The 18,602-nt window shown below is 50.2% G+C and overlaps 1 protein-coding gene across 1 annotated transcript in view; it reads right to left on the bottom strand.

The window, feature by feature from the left end:
* syt13 (synaptotagmin XIII) overlaps positions 1-18,602 on the bottom strand; it is a 91,133-nt gene that overhangs the window by 9,365 nt on the left and 63,166 nt on the right. Inside the window, exons 4-5 of the mRNA XM_086007563.1 lie at positions 12,797-13,107; positions 5,308-5,431 (exon numbers count right to left, since the gene is read on the bottom strand). Of these exons, the coding sequence (XP_085863689.1) occupies positions 5,308-5,431; positions 12,797-13,107 (435 nt within the window). The remainder of the gene's footprint in view (positions 1-5,307; positions 5,432-12,796; positions 13,108-18,602) is intronic.

The following is an 18,602-nucleotide window of genomic DNA, read 5'->3' as shown; positions in this document are numbered from 1 at the left end:
TTTGGTCCTTGCCAATGTTTATTCCTCAACCAACATCACTAAAACAGATTATCTGGTCATTATTAAATTGCTGTTTGTAGATCCTTGCTGTGCGCAAATTGGCTGATGAAACTCGGAAGTGCAGTAAACAGTGAGGAAGATAGTAATAGACTTCAAGAAGACATAGAGAGGCTGGTGGAATGGGCTGACACATGGTCGATGGAATTCAGTGCAGAGAAGTGTGAGGTGATACATTTTGGGAAGAATGAGGAGAGACCATACACACTACATGGTACAATTTTAAAGGGGGTGCAAGAACAGAAAGACCTGGGGGTGTTTGTGCACAAATCTTTGAAGGTGGCAGGACAGGTTAACAAAGCAGTTAATCAAGCATATGGGATCCTGGGCTTTATAAATAGAGGCATGGGGGGAATTTTAACCTAAAAAAAGGGTGGGTTGGGGGCATGCGGGTAGTTAAAGTGTTAAAAATCTGAATCTCGACCTAAACCCGCCTCCAACCTGCCCACTTCCAGTTTTAATGGAGGTGGGATGGGCCGGACAGCCAATCTGCTGTCAGGAGGCGGGCAGTCTATTTAAATGTTATAATGAGGCTGGAAACCTCTGCTTTAACCACCATTTTGTATTTAACTTTAGCTGGTTGGGTTTTGCACGCCTCATGAAAACCACCACCTAAAGCAAGGTGAGGACTGCTGGATCCAGGAGGTAAGTTCCTTTACACCTACCTCCTGGATCCAGCGTCCCGGCCTAACCCACCCCGTGCGATCGGAGACACCCCCACGAGGCCTCCAATACCCACCTCGGGCATCCGATCCGCCCACAAGGCCTCCCCCCCACACCCGACTCCTCCGGCCGTTCACGGCACCCACGCGATTTCTCCCTCCCTCCCTCCTCTGTGCGGCTTAGTGCCGCAGGCCTAACCGCCCGGAGCCAGCCAGTCTCTCAATCTGGCTGGCTGCGGGTGGGAAACAGAGGCTTCCCATTCAAACCGGACTCTGCCATTAAAGTCGGCTGGGCCTGTGGGAAACCCATTCTCCCAGGTTTCCCGACTGCTTCGGAGCTCCCCCAAGCCCCCAACCCACCTTCCCCATTAAAATTCAGCCCATAGAGTACAAAAGCCAGGAAGTTATGCTAAACCTATATAAAACACTAGTTTGGCCCCAGCTGGAGTATTGTGTCCAATTCTGGGCACCACACTTTAGGAAGGACAGGAAGGCCTTGGAGGGAGTACAGAAGAGATTTACTAGAATGGTTCCAGGGATGAGGGATTACAGTTACGTGGATAGACTGGAGAAGCTTGGGTTGTTCTTCTTGGAGCAGGGAAGGCTAAGAGGAGATTTGATAGAGGTGTTTAAAATCATGATGTATTTAGATGGAGTAAATAAAGAGAAACTGTTTCCAATGGCTGGAGGGTCGATAACTAGAGGGCACAGATTTAAGGTGATTGGCAAAAGAGCCAGAGACAACATGAGGAAAAACATTTTTATGCAACCAGTGGTAAGGATTTGGAATGCACTACCTAGTAGGGTGGTGGATACAGAATCAATAGTAGCCTTCAAAAGGGAATTGGAGAAGTACTTGAAGGACAAAAAATGCAGGGATATGGGGAAAGAGCAGGGGAGAAGGACTATTTGGATTGTTCTTCGAAAGAGCCATTGCAGACTCAATGGGCCAAATGGCCTTCTGTGCTATACTATTTTATGATTCTACTAGCTGGAGTGCCCGGCGGTGCCGAGGGTTTTTTGAGGGCATGTTGTTGTTGGAAGAGAGAGAGAGAGAGTTGGAAGAGAGAGACTGGGGGGAGTAGAGAGAGACGGGGGCTGGGGGGGGAGTAGAGAGAGACGGGGGCTGGGGGGGAGAGAGAGAGAGAGAGAGACTGGGGGGAAGAGAGAGAGAGACTGGGGGGAGGGAGAGAGAGACTGGGGGGGAGAGAGAGACTGGGGGGGGAGAGAGAGAGAGACTGGGGGAGAGAGAGAGAGACTGGGGGGAGAGAGAGACTGGGGGGGAAGAGAGAGAGACAGAGAGAGAGGGAGAGAGAGACAGAGAGAGGGAGAGAGAGACAGAGAGAGAGAGGGAGAGAGAGACAGAGAGAGAGAGGGAGAGAGAGACAGAGAGGGAGAGAGAGACAGAGACAGATGGAAGGAGAGAGAGAGACAGAGAGGGAAGGAGAGAGAGAGGGAAGGAGAGAAAGGGGAAAGGGGTGGGGGGAAAGGGGTGGGGGGGGTGAAGGAGGGAAGGGAAAGGGGTGGGGGGGAAAGGGGAAGGGAAAGGGGTGGGGGGAAGGGGGAGGGAATGGGTGGAATATGGGGGGAAGGGGGGAGGGGGGGAAGGGAAGGCGGGAGGAGGGAAGGGGGAAGGGAAGGGGGGAGGGGGGAAGGGAGGGGGGAGGGGGGAAGGGAGGGGGAGGGGGGGAAGGGAAGGGGGGAGGGGGGAAGGGAAGGGGGAAGGGAGGGGGAGGGGGGACGGGGAGGGGGGAAGGGAGGGGGAGGGGAGGGGGAAGGGAAGGGAAGGGAGGGGGCGAAGGGGAGGGGAAGGGGGGGAGGGGGAGGGGAAGGAAGGGAGGGGGAGGGGAACGGGGGGGTGGAGGGGTGAAGGGTGGGGAAGGGGTGGAGGGGGGAAGGGGGAGTTTGGGAGGGGGGCTTTGTGGGAGGAAGGGGGTGTGGGGGGAAGGGGGGGGAAAGGGAGGGGAGGAGCCAGCAGACCCTCTCCCCTCTGCCACTGTTGAGAGTTGTGCTGCCGGCGGCGGTTGGAGAAGGCTAGGCCCTGGGTCCTCGGGCACCTGCGCTGACATGGCCCAGCCGAGCCCAGCAGCCCGAGCTTTGCAGCCGCCGTTCGGCCGCAGGCCACAAAGCACCCGAGCCCAGCGCCGGCGATGGCTCCGCGGAGCTCCGTACCGCCCCGCCAGCCTTTACAAAGATGGCGGCGGTGGTTACGCTCGGCTCAGGGCCGCCCCGCCAGCCTTTACAAAGATGGCGGTGATCGCGGGCCGCTTGTTGAGTGGGATGGGAGGTGCCTAGCTCGGGCGCGGCTGGGGAGGAGAGGCCGAGGCTTCGAGGCCTGCAGGCGGGGTAACCCTGGAAGGTTGCGGCGCCCGGCGGAGGTAGCGAGTCAAGAGGGGAAAAAAAAGGGTGAAAGGTAGTAAAATTAATGCGGTTAGAGAAAATATTTACAAATTAATTAACTTTTTTTAAGAACAATTTAATAGTGTTTTAAAATCTAGATTTGAAAATAAACATGCAGAAAGTGGGAAAAATAAATGAATAGTTAGGAATCAAGATGGCGGCCAGTCACCTCAGCTCAGAAGGATTAGGCCCGCCCACACATGCAATGAAACGCCCCCCGTGATGCACCGATTGGTCAATCATCAGGTTAATCCCCTGTACAATTGGTCAACCATCACGTCACTCAATGCTAATGAGCGGAATGTTGCCGTTTTTTGAACCTTTATTGTATACTGTCCTAACAATTTTTGTCTGACCAAAAAGTAAATATGCCTATTAGAGTCCCCTAATGATAAGCTTTCTTTTGATATAACATATGTGTAGGTACGCTCTATAACTTTTGATTGTATAGCCGGACAGTCAGAAAGACAAACAGACAGACAGACAGACAGACAGAGAGACGGATGGACCGGTTTATATATATATAGAGATGTGTTTCCTACATTGCAACAGTGACTGCACTTCAAAAGTATTTCATTGGCTGTAAATCACTATAAGATGTCCTGAATTTATGAAAAGTGCTATAGAAATGCAAGTCTTTCTTTAATGGGTCAAAAGTCACCTCCCTCTGCTGCCTGTATATCTCCCAAGTGAAGTGAGTTTGGGGCAGTACCAACCCAATCCCTAGTGTGCAGTTATAGTAATATAACACTAATTGAAAGTAGAGTGATAATTTCACTTCAAGAGGTCACAGGGACCAAAATGTTACAGAAGCAATCTTCTAAATTGGGCTAAGGCGTGTCAGTGGCACAGAGCCGATGGAACCTTACTCTGAATCTGGGTGCAATACATCTGACAACGAACCTAACACCAGAAGTAGGAAGTGGAAAAGATGTGCCAGTTCCCAGAACTGTTGCCCCTATCCTGGGTGAGCACATACGTCATTCACAAGATAGGTTCAGACCCTTTGGCCTATTTGATCTCATCCTTCAAATACCAACCCTACAACTTTTAACATGCACCTTAACTGGCAGACAGGGTCTCATACAAAGGGCACCTCATGCGAAAGACAAGACCTCTGACAATGCAGTGCTGTCTCAGTATTGCAATGGAGTATTGCCCTTGATTGTGCACTCAAGTCCTGGGGCAGAGTTAAAACCCACAACTAGGGCCAAGAGTGCTACCAGCCAACATTACAACACTCATTTAATTTTCCAAAATTACTGAGGGGATGTACTTTAATTCTTGTGTATTCTGCCCTAATTGAATTTCTGCATGTACTGCATTTGGTTTATGCTGTTGCTGGGTGGAAATGTTTGAGCTTCCCTGTACCAATTTATTTAATCTGTTGATAGAGAGTAAGAGCTATTTTATAACAGGGCCCTGTTGGCAAGTTAGAAACACAGTACACACAAAATGAGAAATGGTCAAATGCACAGAGGATTAATAATGCAGCAGCAGTTGTCAGCATTACCTTCTGCAAATGTGTTCAAAATGGAATGGCCCCCTAACTCAGCAACATTAGGATTAGACATATGGCTGGGTGCTTTCAGGTCTGATCCTTAGGGCTACCCACCACTCTGATCTGCCAAAAGCAACCAGAGTATCTTCTGTCAGTTCTCAGACGTAGACATGGTGCACTCCACCTTGAGGGAGGTAAAATGCTTCTGCCTGCTCTACCTCACAACAAGCTTGGCTCCCATAAGCCAACCTCAGAGTAGTGCTGATGGCAGATGGTGAGGCATCTGAGATTATGAAGCAGCTGCAGCCTTTATTGGAGAGATATAACAAAGTTGGGTGGGGGAATAGGTGTATTCTGAAACTCTGGAAGGTTGGGCAGTGAAGCCAATGTGATGGCACGTGGTGTTATGGCAATGGTATGACTTAGGTTTGCATCTAAGCGGGAACTACCTGAAGAGGCAGCAGGCAGAGGCCACATCTGAAGAGGCACTCATGAGGTCACCATTGGAGGAACCTCCAAGGTACCTGGTAGCAGACTGCTTATAATCACCTCAGTCGGAGGACATTACATGGCGCAGGGAGCTTTACACAAGGGACAAATGGACAAATGCTTGAATAACGTAGCAAACAAAAAATTGTTTTAAAAGTAATTTACACATGCATGTCTATGAGTTGATTGCTCCTTTACCTATCAGATCTTTCAGCTTATCTGAGTTTAAGTGCCGTGCCTTCATAACAACAACAATCAGACGGTTAGCAGCCGGGAGGTAGTTGATGGAAAGCAAGATCTCACCAGGCGACGCTACTGAGTCCTGGAAAACAAGTCACTGGTGACAATCCTCGAAAAATTCTCCATCACCAGCACTATCTGCTTCCCAGAGCAGTTTCTTCTCTTGTCAGAACAATTTGCTCAGGTACATTAAGACAAAAATCACATTGTAATTCCAATGTAATGTGCTGAATATAGATTGGGCAGCTCACTAGAGCTACATTTATTCAATCTTCGATTGAATTTCCTGGCACTGAACTGCCCTATAATTTGAAAGCTGAACAGACCTTTTCTTATAGCTTCTGGCTTTACCTCTGGGACCCATAAACACTTCAGAACCACATGCAAGTGAACACAAGCTAATTGGGTTCTCATCAGTCCTAGTTAGAGAAAGAGGGAAAAACATATTTACAGGTCCCATATGCCCAGGGCAAGATTTTATTATTCTCCATTATTTTTAAGCAGTTATTGAAAGGGTGATTTTATGCACTGAGCAAAAGCTAAAAATCTAATTAAGCGTCATAAAAGTAGATTTATTGTCTCCAGCTGAATATTTAAAACCCATATGATTCCTGCACACTCTTCACCCAATCGACGAGATAATGGGCTCGGTTTTAATAGCCGAGGAGGCGGATTTGGAGGCGGGTCAGCTGCGAAAATCGGAAAAAATGGCTTCAGACGCCCAACCCGCCTCCACGCGATTTTCGTGAGTGTCTATTCAGCTGCTCCCAAACTGACCCAACTCCAACCGGTGGGACAGGTAGTTAAGGCAGTTAAGAGACTGTTATTTTGATAGTGGTTTCCCATTTTCATGCCTCTGGCTCCCGTTTCCCGTCTTGTCAGAAACAGTCCAGCTGCAAGGAGCTGAGTTTCTCGAGGACATGGTCTGCAGTCATTGTTGGTGCAGCACTTTAAAAGCACTCCTGTAACATGTCTGGCATTCAAATGCAACAACTTTGTTGTTGGAGGTTTGGGATAAGAATTTGCGAATCTACTGACCTTGTGACTGGTCAAGCTGACACACATCTGCTGTTTGAACTGATTGGAATAATTTCAGGCTACTTTGAGTGTGCGCTTGCAAGCTTCTTGCCTCAACTGAAGTCTATAACAACAGGACGGGAACCATTTACATCCTCTCATCCTGGTCATCAGGTTCAGAGGAAGAGCAGCGCGGCTTAGTGCTGCCGGATGAACAGGTGGCTCAGCACACAGCCTCCTTGGAGGAAGAGGAAGAGGATGAGGAGGAGGACGGGGAGTGACACCTTGCGGGGCCGGATGTGGCCAATCCAGCAGCAGGCGACCACATTGATGTCCGTCAGGCAAGGGATGCACTCAGCCATGCCAGATTCGCGTAAGCTAACGCTTCAACCACAGGTGGTTGACACATGAAGATGAATATAAGTCCAACAGTCTCAAACCCCAGGCATTATCTGTCCAATAAACGGTGGTGCGCTCAGTGTCACCACCATCATTCTACATGGAAATCACCCTGAGCCCTCACTCTTGAACTTCCATTTCCCAGAACACAGAGGCCACACTTTAGGTGATCTCAGCAGATCATTAAACCTTTTTCGACACTAAACCCATGTGCGTCTGCACACAGACCTCGAGCTCAGCTCCTCAGCAATTTGCAGCCAAGCTGCCTTGGTTTGCTGAGGAGGCCTCCTCCTTCCGTTTCCAGGGAAGAGGAGCTTCTGACGTCCTCTAACTCCCTCCATAAGAGCATGGAGGGAGCCCTCATTGAACCTGGGTGCAGCCTTAGTTTTTGGGGCTGCCATTCCTGCAGCTCCCAGCACCTTTAAGAGAAAAAAGCATTAATATTACTAAGCAAATGATTGGAACACATCTGGCATCTTTTTCATTTCATAGTCAGATCATAAAGTCATATATCAAAAAATCATGAATCTCTTTCTAGAATAATATGAACAACAATATCATTCATTAAATTTTGCTCAGAACAGACGCTGTCAACTCCCCTTTCTAGATAATACAGCACTGTAGGAGTCTACGTACTCCTAGCAAAAAATACTGAACTCGGAGAGGTTCAACAGAAAAGGTTTAATTGTTGAGGCTGCATGCTGAAAACAAAATGGAGTCAGAGACTACACAAAGTACAACTCTCTTTCATCAGTGCACAGCTTCGACTGCTCCTCTGGGCTTAACTATGTTGCAGATCGAGTTTCTTAAAGGTGTGATCCTTCTTAAAGGCATGACGCCTGATTTATAGTCTATGGACCAGAAAGCGGATTGTGTACGTTCTGTGATCGGTACGCCACACAGCTCCCCGCAGAATCCGCTAGTAGGGAGTGTACGAACCGGCGTGGTGGCTTGATGGCACGGCTCTTGGCGGTTGGTGTCGGGAGCGGTGCGGTCGGACGCATCGGGCTCTTAGGCGGTTGGCCCACTTGAACGGGTTCGTTGGGCTCTAGGTGCGCCAGTTTGAGCCGGTCGACCGACACCTTGTCAGTTCTGCCGCCCACTTCGAGGAGGAAGAACTTGTTCCCCGTCTGGAGTACCTTGTAGGGTCCGTCGTATGGGGGCCGTAGAGGTCCTCGGTGGGCGTCATGGCGCATGAAAACAAATTTGGCCATGTGCAGGCTAGGTGGTACGCGGGTTGCTGGTTCGCCGTGCCGGCCGGTGGGTACCGGAGCGAACTGTTGTGCTCGGTTGGCGAAAGCGCGGCGTTGCTGGTCAGCCGACCAGGGGGTCGTGGCGGTGGGCAGGAACTCTCCGGGCACGTGCAGTGGCTGACCATACACGCATTCTGCCGCCGAGGCTTGCAGGTCTTCCTTGACCGCGGAGCGTAGGCTGAGTAGCACCCACGGGAGGCAGTCGATCCAAGCCTCGTCCTCGAGGCTGGTACGGAGGGACGCTTTCATGGACCTGTGGAATCGCTCGCACAGTCCGTTGGCTTGGGGGTGGTAAGCCGTGGTGCGGTGAACGGCCACCCCGAGGTTTCGGGCGATGGCGGCCCACAGATCAGAGGTGAACTGCGGGCCACTATCCGACGTCATGTCGGAGGGGACGCCGAACCGAGCGACCCAGGTACCGATGAACGCCCTCGCGATGTCGGTGGTGGACGTCAGTGGAATGGCCTCGGGCCAGCGGGTGGTACGGCCCACGATTGTCAGCAGGTGCGTGTGACCTTGTGATGGCGGCAGGGGGCCGACGAGGTCGATGTGGACGTGGTCGAACCTTCTATCTGGCATGGTGAACTCCTCGAGTGGGGCTTTGACGTGTTGGTGGATTTTGGCAAGCTATGCAGGATCTGGCCCAGACACGCACATCTTTGCGCAGGCCGCGCCAGACAAATCGGTTGGCCACCAGTCTAATGGACGCGCGGGTGCCGGGGTGTGAGAGGCCGTGGACGATGTCGAACACCCGTTTTCGCCAGGACGCCGGGACTACAGGGCGGGATTGCGCCAAGGAGGTGTCGCATTTGACTGTGACGGCGGACGGGCCGCAGGCGACGTCGGTCAGTCGCAGCCCTGGGAGGGTTGTGGGTGTGGAGAGCAAATTGGGGTCGGTGCGTTGCTCCGCTGCCAGTTGAGCACAGTCCACTGCCAGGTGGGCGCCGTGGACGGCGGGGTGGGATAGGCAGTCGGCCACCACGTTGTCTCGACCGGAAACGTGCCGGATGTCCATGGTGAATTCGGACACCGCAGCGAGCTGGCGTTGTTGCCTGGCTGACCACGGGTCCGCAGATTTCGCCATCGTGAATGTCAGGGGTTTGTGGTCGACAAACGCGGTGAAGGGGCGGCCCTCCAGAAGAAATCTAAAATGGCGGACTGCCGGGTACAGTGCGAGGAGCTCGCGGTCAAAGGCGCTGTATTTGGCCTCCGGGGGGCGCAGTTGGTGGCTGAAAAAGGCCAGCGGTTGCCAGGCCCCGTCGACTCACTGTTCGTACATGGCGCCGACCATGTGGTCGGAGGCGTCCGTGGTGAGGGCCACCCTGGCGTTGGGCTGTGGGTGAGCGAGCATGGTGGCGTCAGCGAGCACCTTTTTGGTTGAGTCGAAAGCGGTCAACATGTCCGCCGACCACTCGATCACCATTCTGTCTTTCTTACCCCAGAGGGCTTCGTATAGGGGCCGCATGAGGGAGGCCGCTCAGGGAATGAAGCGGTTGTAAAAGTTGATCATCCCCAAGAACTCCTGGAGGCCTTTGATGGTGGTAGGCCGGGGGAACTGCTGGACGGCTTGCACCTTGGCGGGCAGGGGAATGGCTCCGTCCTGCGTGATGTGGTGGCCGAGGAATTCGATCCTGCTGAGGCCGAATTGGCACTTGGCTGGGCTGATGATGAGCCCGTGCTCACTGAGCCGCTGGAACAGGGTGCGGAGGTGCTCGATGTGTTCCTGCTTGGAGGAACTAGCTACCAGGATGTCATCCAGGTAGACAAAGATGAACTTCAGGTCCCGGAGGACCGAGTCCATGAGCCACTGGAAGGCCTGGGCCGCGTTTTTGAGGCCGAAGGGCATTCGGAGGAACTCAAATAGCCCAAAAGGGGTGATTATGGCCGTCTTGGGAACGTCCGCGGGGTGGACTGGCACCTGATGGTAACCGCGCACCAGGTCGACTTTGGGGAAGACTGAGCGGCCGGCCAGTCTAGCCGAGAAGTCTTGAATGTGCGGTATGGGGTACCGATCCGGCATGGTGGCGTTGTTTAGGCGCCGGTAGTCCCCGCAGGGGCGCCATCCCCCGTCGGGTTTGGTGACGATGTGGAGTGGGGCGGCCCAAGGGCTGTTGGAGCGGCGGATGATGCCGAGCTGTTCCATTGTGGCAAACTCGGCCCGTGCGATGTCCAGCTTGGCCGGGTCCAGCCTGCGGGCGTGGGCATACACCGGTGGGCCTGTGGTGGGGATGAAGTGTTCTACCCCGTGCTTAGCAACCTTCGCGGAGAAGGTCGGGTTGGTGAGGGCTGGGAACTCAGCCAGGAGTGCTGAGTAGTCGTCCGTTGAGCGGGCGCGGCACTGCCACGCCATTTCGGCAGGTTGGGGGGGGCCATGGCGCCCGGGACAGGTGACACGGTGTTCATGTCCACGAGGCGGCGCCGAGGCATGTCGACCAACAGGCCGTGGGTGCACAGGAAATCCGCACCGAGGAGCGGGGAGAGCACCTTGGCGGTGATAAACTCCCAGTGGTAGTGGCGGCCTGCGAGGTCGATGGTGACGGTGCGGGTGCCGTACGTCCAGATGCCGGTGCCGTTGGCGGCAGCCAGCGCAGGGCCGCGGCCGCCTCACTGGATCTCGAGGGTGGACGCGGGGATGATGCTGCGCTGTGCGCCCGTGTCGCATAGGAGACGGCATCCGGAGGCGCTGTCCGTAACGTACAGCAGCGTGCCTGCTTGCCCCACGGCCATCGTGTAGGCCGGTGTGGGGGCGGTTGGAAACGTGCAGGGATGGCTGCAGTGGCGTGCCCGTGCGCCGAACCGGATATGGAAGTAGCAGTAGCCCTGGGTCAGAGGGCTTGGGGGACGTGGGGGCCTGGGGGGCCTCGTGGCCGAGCTGTGTGGCCGCGTGATAGAGGGTGGAGCGCGCGCCGACACTGCGGAGGCCAGGTCGGGGGTGACGGCGTGGTTGGAGCTGGCGGACAGGAGCTTATCGGCTTCATCGGCCAGGGCCTCGAGGTCCGTGAGGCTGGACGCCACGATCGCCGGGCGGATGCTGGGAGGTAGTTGGCGGATAAAGAGCGTGCGAAAGTGGGAGTCGGGCGGTTTCTCGTCGGTCAGAGCAAGCACGTGTGAGAGCAAGTCTGACGGCGTGGAGTCACCGAGGCCCGGGAGGTTGAGGAGGTGGCAGTTGCGCAAGAATTGGGAGGCTATGAATTTTTTAATGAGCGCGGCCTTGAGATGTGCATACTTGCCTTCCTCCGGAGGGTTTTGTAGTGTTGTCCAGACTTTCATGATTGTGGAGCTGCCCAGGGAGGCGAGGAGGTAGTCGTACATCATTGCGTCGGCGGTGATGCCGCGGAGTTGGAATTGCGATTTGGCTTGAAGGAACCAGGCGGTGGCCAGGTACTCCCAGAACTCCGGCAGCTTCACAGAAACTGCGTTTGTGTCAGCCATGGTTATGCTTAGGAGTCGTTCTGAGCGTCGGGGTCACCAATGTAGGAGTCTACGTACTCCTAGCAAAAAATACTGAATTCGGAGAGGTTCAACAGAAAAGGTTTAATTGTTGAGGCTGCATGCTGAACACAAAATGGAGTCAGAGACTACACAAAGTACAACTCTCTTTCATCAGTGCACAGCTTCGACTGCTCCTCCCCCGCTCTGGGCTTAACTATGTTGCAGATCGAGTTTCTTAAAGGTGTGATTCTTCTTAAAGGCATGACGCCTGATTTATAGTCTACGGACCAGAAAGCGGATTGTGTCTGTTCTGTGATCGGTACGCCACAGCACCAAGCCATCCCAATGACATGTGCATGCAAAGGGGACATGGCCCCTTTAAATTTTCATGCAAACAACGCGTCATCAGACGTGAGAAACTGATATCCTCCAAGCAATTGCCTGGAGGGACCCGCATGTCGGCCGTAAAGAGGCCAATGAAGCCAAAATCGGAAGTGCTGGGAGGTGGCAGCCAGGTGCGGGTCTGAAAGCTGCCGAGCAGCGGGCCTGCCCTCAATCCGCATCTGTTATTAAAATCGAGCCCAATGAGTTCCCAATCCAAAGTCATGCTGTTACTGGGGCTGTGACAAGTGCAGGACAGGCTTTCCTGACAAAGTGTCAGGGGAGAATAATCCACCCCCTGGGTTGCACTCACTACAAGTGTGTTTCAGAACGGTGAAGGCCTCAGAACAGGTCAGCACTCAGCAGCCTGTCTTCTAGGCCAGGATTGGAGCAAGACATGGAGAGACCACAAAATAGGGTCGAGGGAAAAACACCTTACACTGGAAAAAAATTCAAGGCTATCGGCTCGTGCGGAGAATGCTGATTCGCTGAATTGCTTCAAGCGAGAGCTGAATCTGTTTTAGGCTGGAGCGTAGCTCATCTGGTACAAAAGGTAGGTACTGTATGACATTAATCAGGGCCAATGTACATATTGTGATGTGGGACAGGCTGGATAGAACAGAGGGTCTTTTCCTGTCTGTCATTTTCCATATAAAGTAAGACAGCAAGAGGTGGCTAAGAGACACTAGTAAGCGTAAAAATATCTCCTTTAATAGCATTTAGGATTACTGGGCAATTCAATAGCATACATTTTCCCTTTAAAAAATTGTCCTCATAAAATCAAGATACATTTCCACAACCTACAAATGCTTTTTCTTTGCCTGCCTGGTCCTATTAATGATTCAGAGGTTGAGTAGCCTTGCAGCATCTGCTTACATAGAGGTTTGTGGTCCCAGAGGTCTCACAATGACGCACATTGCAATCTCAGCGAGCAAGCTGAACTGGGGAGAAGGAAAAAAAACTACCTTTTTAGGGGTCTTCAGATTGATCCAGGAATCCGTTCTTACATCCACAGCCACATCAGACAGGTTGAGCTGAGCTTCCCCCACACAGTTAGGCCTGGAATATTTATCACAGCTGTAGACAGCCAATGTTAAAGTTCCCTCCTGCACGTGTTCCTCTGAGACTGGGAATATCAGAGTCTCCTGCCAAACTGGGTGCAGGGTCTTGGTTTGGATGGAGGTCTCAGCCTCGGCCCTCCCAAGTTTTGTGACCAAGGCGCCTACCACGTAGGCATCGCAGTAGTTCATATTTTCCACCGTATTTACGTTTTGGGCTGGAGAGCAAGAAGAGAAAGTTAAGAGAAAAGAGAGACAGTCTGAATGTGGGCTGACGGCAATAATATTGCTTAATATCTAACAAATTTAGGATTTAATAAATGAGAACACATAGGTATATATAGCAGGGTGTTATCACCCCTGCAGATGGCTTTGTATGAAGTGAAGCCAGATGCTAATATAGTAACCAGCACGGTAGAAGTTTTTGGGCTCTAAGATTCTTCAAAGTTCTCCATTTCACCAGTATTTTAAGTACATTAAAGAAACAAGATTTAATGCTACAAATGACAGTTGGTGGCAGGATCAAGAGGTGCGGCAAGGGCGTGTTGGACTGGAGGGTGTTGGAGTGCCGGTATACAGCCTTAGTGAGGTCCTGGGCCACCAATTCGTGACTTTAATACCCTTTGCCAAAGTGGACTCAATTGCAACCACATCTCTGTGGTGGAAAATTAAACAGGCTCAGGAGGTTGGAGCTGATGATTGAGGGTGACCTGATAGAGGCCTTTCATAGAAACATAGAAGATAGGAGCAGGAGTAGGCCATTTGGCCTCTCGAGCCCGCTCTGCCACTTAATGAGATCATGGCTGATCATCCAAATTCAGTACCCGGTCCCTGCTTTCTCCCCATATCCCTTGATCCCTTTAGCCTTAAGAAATATATCTAACTCCTTCTTGAATATATTTAATACGTTGGCCTCAACTGCCTTCTGTGGTAGAGAATTCCACAGGTTCGCCACTCTCTGGGTGAAGAAATTCCTCCTCATCTTAGTCCTAAATGGCTTATCCCTTATCCTTAGACTGTGACCCCTGGTTCTGGACTCCCCCACCATCGGGAACATCCTTCCTACATCTAGTCTGTCTAGTCCTGTTAGAATTTTATAAGTTTCAATGAGATCCCCTCTCATTCTTCTAAACTCTAGCGAATATAAGCCCAATCGACCCAATCTCTCTTCATACATCATTCCTACCATCCCAGGTATCAGTCTGGTGAATCTTCGCTGCACTCCCTCCATGGCAAGAACATCCTTCCTCAGATAAGGCAACCAAAACTGCACACAATACTCAAGGTGTGGTCTCACCAAGGCCCTGTACAACTGCAGCAAGACATCCTTGCTCCTGTACTCGAATCCTCTCGCTATGAAGGCCAACATACCATTTGCCTTCTTAACCGTCTGCTGCACCTGCATGCTTACCTTCAGCGACTGGTGCACAAGGACACCCAGGTCTTGTTGCACTTCCCCTTCTCCCAATCTATTGCCATTCAGATAATAATCTGTCTTCCTGTTTTTGCCACCGAAGTGGATAACCTCGCATTTATTCACATTATACTGCATCTGCCATGCATCTGCCCAATTACCCAACCTGTCCAAATCATACTAGAGTTTCTCTGCATCCTCCTCACAGCACACATGCCCACCCAGCTTTGTGTCATCTGCAAGCTTGGAGATATTACATCTAGCTCCCTCATCTAGATCATTAATATATATTGTGAATAGCTGGGGTCCTAGCACCGATCCCTGCGGTACCCCACTAGTCATTGCCTGCCACTCGGAAAAAGATCCATTTATTCCAACTCTTTGCTTCCTGTCTGCCAACCAGTTCTCTATCCAAGCCAGTACCTTACCCCCAATCCCATGTGCTTTAACTTTGCACACTAATCTCTTATGTGGGACCTTATCGAAAGCCTTCTGAAAGTCCAAATACACCACATCCACTGGTTCTCCCTCATCTATTCTGCCAGTTATATCCTCAAAATATTCCAGTAGATTAGTCAAGCATGATTTACCTTTTGTAAATCCATGTTGACTTTGTCCGATCCTGTCACTGTTTTCCAAGTGCTCTGCTATTACATCTTTTATAATGGACTCTAGCATTTTCCTCACTACCGATGTCAGGCTTACCAGTTTATAATTCCCTGTTTTCTCTCTCCCACCTTTTTTAAATAGTGGAGTTACATTAGCTACCCTCCAATCCATGGGAACTATTCCAGAGTCTATAGAATTTTGGAAGATGACCAGCAATGCATTTACTATTTCTAGGGCCACTTCCTTAATTACCCTAGAATGTAGATTATCAGGCCCTGGGGATTTATCAGCCTTCAATGCCATCAATTTCCCTAACAACTTTTCCCTACAAATACTGATTTCTTTCAATTCCTCCCTCTCATTAGGCCCTATGTTCCCCGACATCTCTGGATGGTTATTTGCGTCCTCCTTTGTGAAGACAGAACCAAAATATGTATTTAATTGTCCTGCCATTTCTTTGTTCCCCATTATAAATTCCCCTGATTCTGACTGCAAGGGACCTACGCTTGACTTTACCAATCTTTTTCTCTTCACATATCTATAGAAGATTTTACAGTCAGTTTTTATGTTCCAGCAAGCTTACTCTCATATTCTATTTTCCTCCTCTTAATTAATCCCTTTGTCCTCCTTTGCTGAATCCTAAACTGCTTCCAATCCTCAGGTTTGCGGCTTTTTCTGGCCAATATATATCCTCTCCTTGGATCTTATGCTATCCCTAATTTCCCTTGTTAGCCATGGTTGAGTCACCTTTTTTGTTTTATTTTTATGCCAAACAGGGATGAACAAATTTTGTAGTTCATCCATGCGATCTTTAAATGTTTGCCATTGCCTATCCACCATCAACCGTTCAGGTAACGTTCCCCAATCCATCCTAGCCAACTCGCGCCTCATACCATTGTAGTTTCCTTTATTTAAATTTTTGGATTATAAGAGGGTAAATGATAATAGACTGTTTTCACTGGTTGGCGGCACAGTACTGGGAAGGCTCAAATACTAAGATAATCAGAAAAATAATTTAACTGGGTGGTTAGAACAAATTTTGTTACACAGAGGGTGGTTAGAAAGTGTAATTCTCTGCCATCTGTTGTTGAAACAGAGTTCATAAGCACTTTCAAAAAGGATTGCTTGACAAAGAGGAATGCATGAGGAGTGAGCAAGGGCATGGCATTAGACTAGATGGCTCATGTGAAGAAAAACACCTGCACAGACTTGACAGGCCAATTGGCCTGTTTCTGTTTGCGTCTCTCTGATCTTATCTGATTGCTGTTTATGGAACCTTGCTGCACACAAATTGACAATCATGTTTGACAGCAACGGTTACACTTCAAAAGTAATTTATTGGCTGTCAAACACTTTGGGACATCCTGAGGATGAGAAAGGTGCTGTATAAATTGCAAGTCTGCCTATCCTCATTTCCTTCCTTTCTTTCCCAAGGAAATCAGAAGTGTGAGATAACCCTGGGCTACCCTTATGCATTTCTTATGCCTGGTTCAGAGCAGCATTGGTGGAAGTGTCGGGTCAGTACACTTACCTATCCTCTCACAATTGGCTGGCGTGCTGCACAAGGACACCAGGGAATGGAAGAAAATGGAAGCAGGGAAGTAATTGCAATGAACATTCTGTGTACTGCAAGGGTGGGGGAATGGGAAATTACAGTGCTGAAGTAGCCAATCATAGCATTGCTATTCCCAAATGGTAAACCAGAAACACCAATGGTTGTGTTTGAAGGTTTCACTACATCCGCGGCTATTCTGGAACAACGGGAGGCCATGCACTAAAGGAGACATTAGCCTAAAAATGTTCTTGATATGGCGTGCCTCAGAAATGTTTATTGCTGTTAGATACTGTTTGGAAGCAATGATTGAAATTTAAGATGGTTTTATGAGTGACCGATCCACGCAACAGTACAGCTCATTGTGCACCAATGCGCTGTGTCATGGTATTATGGCTCCTGTGAATTTCTGGATGGCAAGTTCCCCATCTCAGCCATGGCGGGAGGAGGGAGATGTGATGAGCAGAGGCCAGACAGAGAATGCTGGATTGCGCACTGATGTTGATGGAGGGAAACCTAAAAAAGTGGAAAGAAAATTAAACTTAAAAAAAAAATTCTTGGATGTCAAGGGATATACAAGAATGGATTAGGAAAAAAAGGGAGGCTTTTGGCAGGTACAAAGGACTAAAAACAGTGGAAGCCCTAGAAGAGTATAGAAAGTGCAGGGGGGTACTTAAAATTGAAATTAGGAGAGCAAAGATGGGCATGAAAAAACGCCGGTGGGCAAAATAAAGGAAAATCCCAAGGTGTTTTATAAGTATATTAAGGGCAAGAGGATAACCAGGGAAAGAATAGGGCCCATTAGGGACCAAAGTGGTAATCTGTGTGTAGAGCCGGAAGATGTAGGTGAGGTTTTAAATGAATATTTTGCATCTGCGTACACTATGGAGAAGGCCGATGTAGGCATAGAAATCAGGCAGGGGGATTGTGATATACTTGAGCATTGAGAGGGAGGAGGTACTAATGGTTTAAGCGAGCGTAATAGTGGATAAATCCCCAGGCCCAGACGAGATGTATCCCAGGCTGCTGTGTGAGGCAAGGGGGGAGATTGCAGGGGCTCTGACACAAATTTTCAGGGTAGTGCAGTTGATGTAGTCTACATGGACTTCAGTAAGGCTTTTGACAAAGTCCCGCATGGGAAACTGGTCAAGAAAGTAAGAGCCCATGGGATCCAGGGCAATTTGGCACATTGGATCCAAAATTAGCTTTGTGACAGGAGGCAGAGGGTGATGGTCGAAGGTTGTTTTTGTGACTGGAAGCCTGTGTCCAGTGGTGTGCCGCAGGGATCGGTGCTGGGTCCCTTGCTGTTTGTAGTGTACATTAATGATTTAGATATGAATGTAGGAGGTATGATCAGTAAGTTCGCAGATGACACGATAATTGGTGGAGTGGTAAATAGCGAGGAGGGAAGCCTCAGACTACAGGACGATATAGATGGGTTGGTCAGATGGGCAGAACAGTGGCAAGTGGAATTTAACCCTGAAAAGTGTGAGGTGATACATTTTGGGAGGACTAACAAGGCAAGGGAATACACAATGAATGGTAGGACCCTAGGAAGGACAGAGGATCAGAGGGACCTTGGCGTGCATGTACATAGACCCCTGAAGGCAGCAGGACAGGTAGATAAGGTGGTTAAGAAGGCATATGGGATACTTGTTTTCATTAGCCGAGGCATAGAATATGAGAGCAGGGAGGTTATGATGGAGCTGTACAAAACGCTAGTTAGGCCACAGCTGGAATACTGTGTGCAGTTCTGGTTGCCACACTATAGGAAGGATGTGATTGCATTGGAGAGGGTGCAGAGGAGATTCACCAGGATGTTACCTGGGCTGGAGCATTTCAGCTATGAAGAGAGACTGGACAGGCTGGGGTTGTTTTCCTTAGAGCAGAGAAGGCTGAGGGGGGACCTGATTGGGGTGTACAACATTATGAGGGGCATAGATAGGGTAGATAGAAATAGAACTTTTCTCCTTAGTAGAGTGGTCAATAACCAGGGGGCATAGTTTCAAGGTAAGGGGCAGGAGGTTTAGAGGGGATTTGAGGAAAAACTTTTTCACTCAGAGGGTGGTTGGAATCTGGAACTCACTGCCTGAAAGGGTGGTAGAGGCAGGAACCTTCACAACATTCAAGAAGCATTT

Source organism: Somniosus microcephalus, chromosome 15 (assembly GCF_052327205.1).
Source record: "Somniosus microcephalus isolate GS21.2 chromosome 15, FLI_Smic_1.0, whole genome shotgun sequence".
Taxonomy (NCBI): Eukaryota; Metazoa; Chordata; class Chondrichthyes; order Squaliformes; family Somniosidae; genus Somniosus; species Somniosus microcephalus.
Note: the sequence above shows the minus strand (reverse complement) of the source record. Positions and strands in the feature narration are given on the sequence as shown.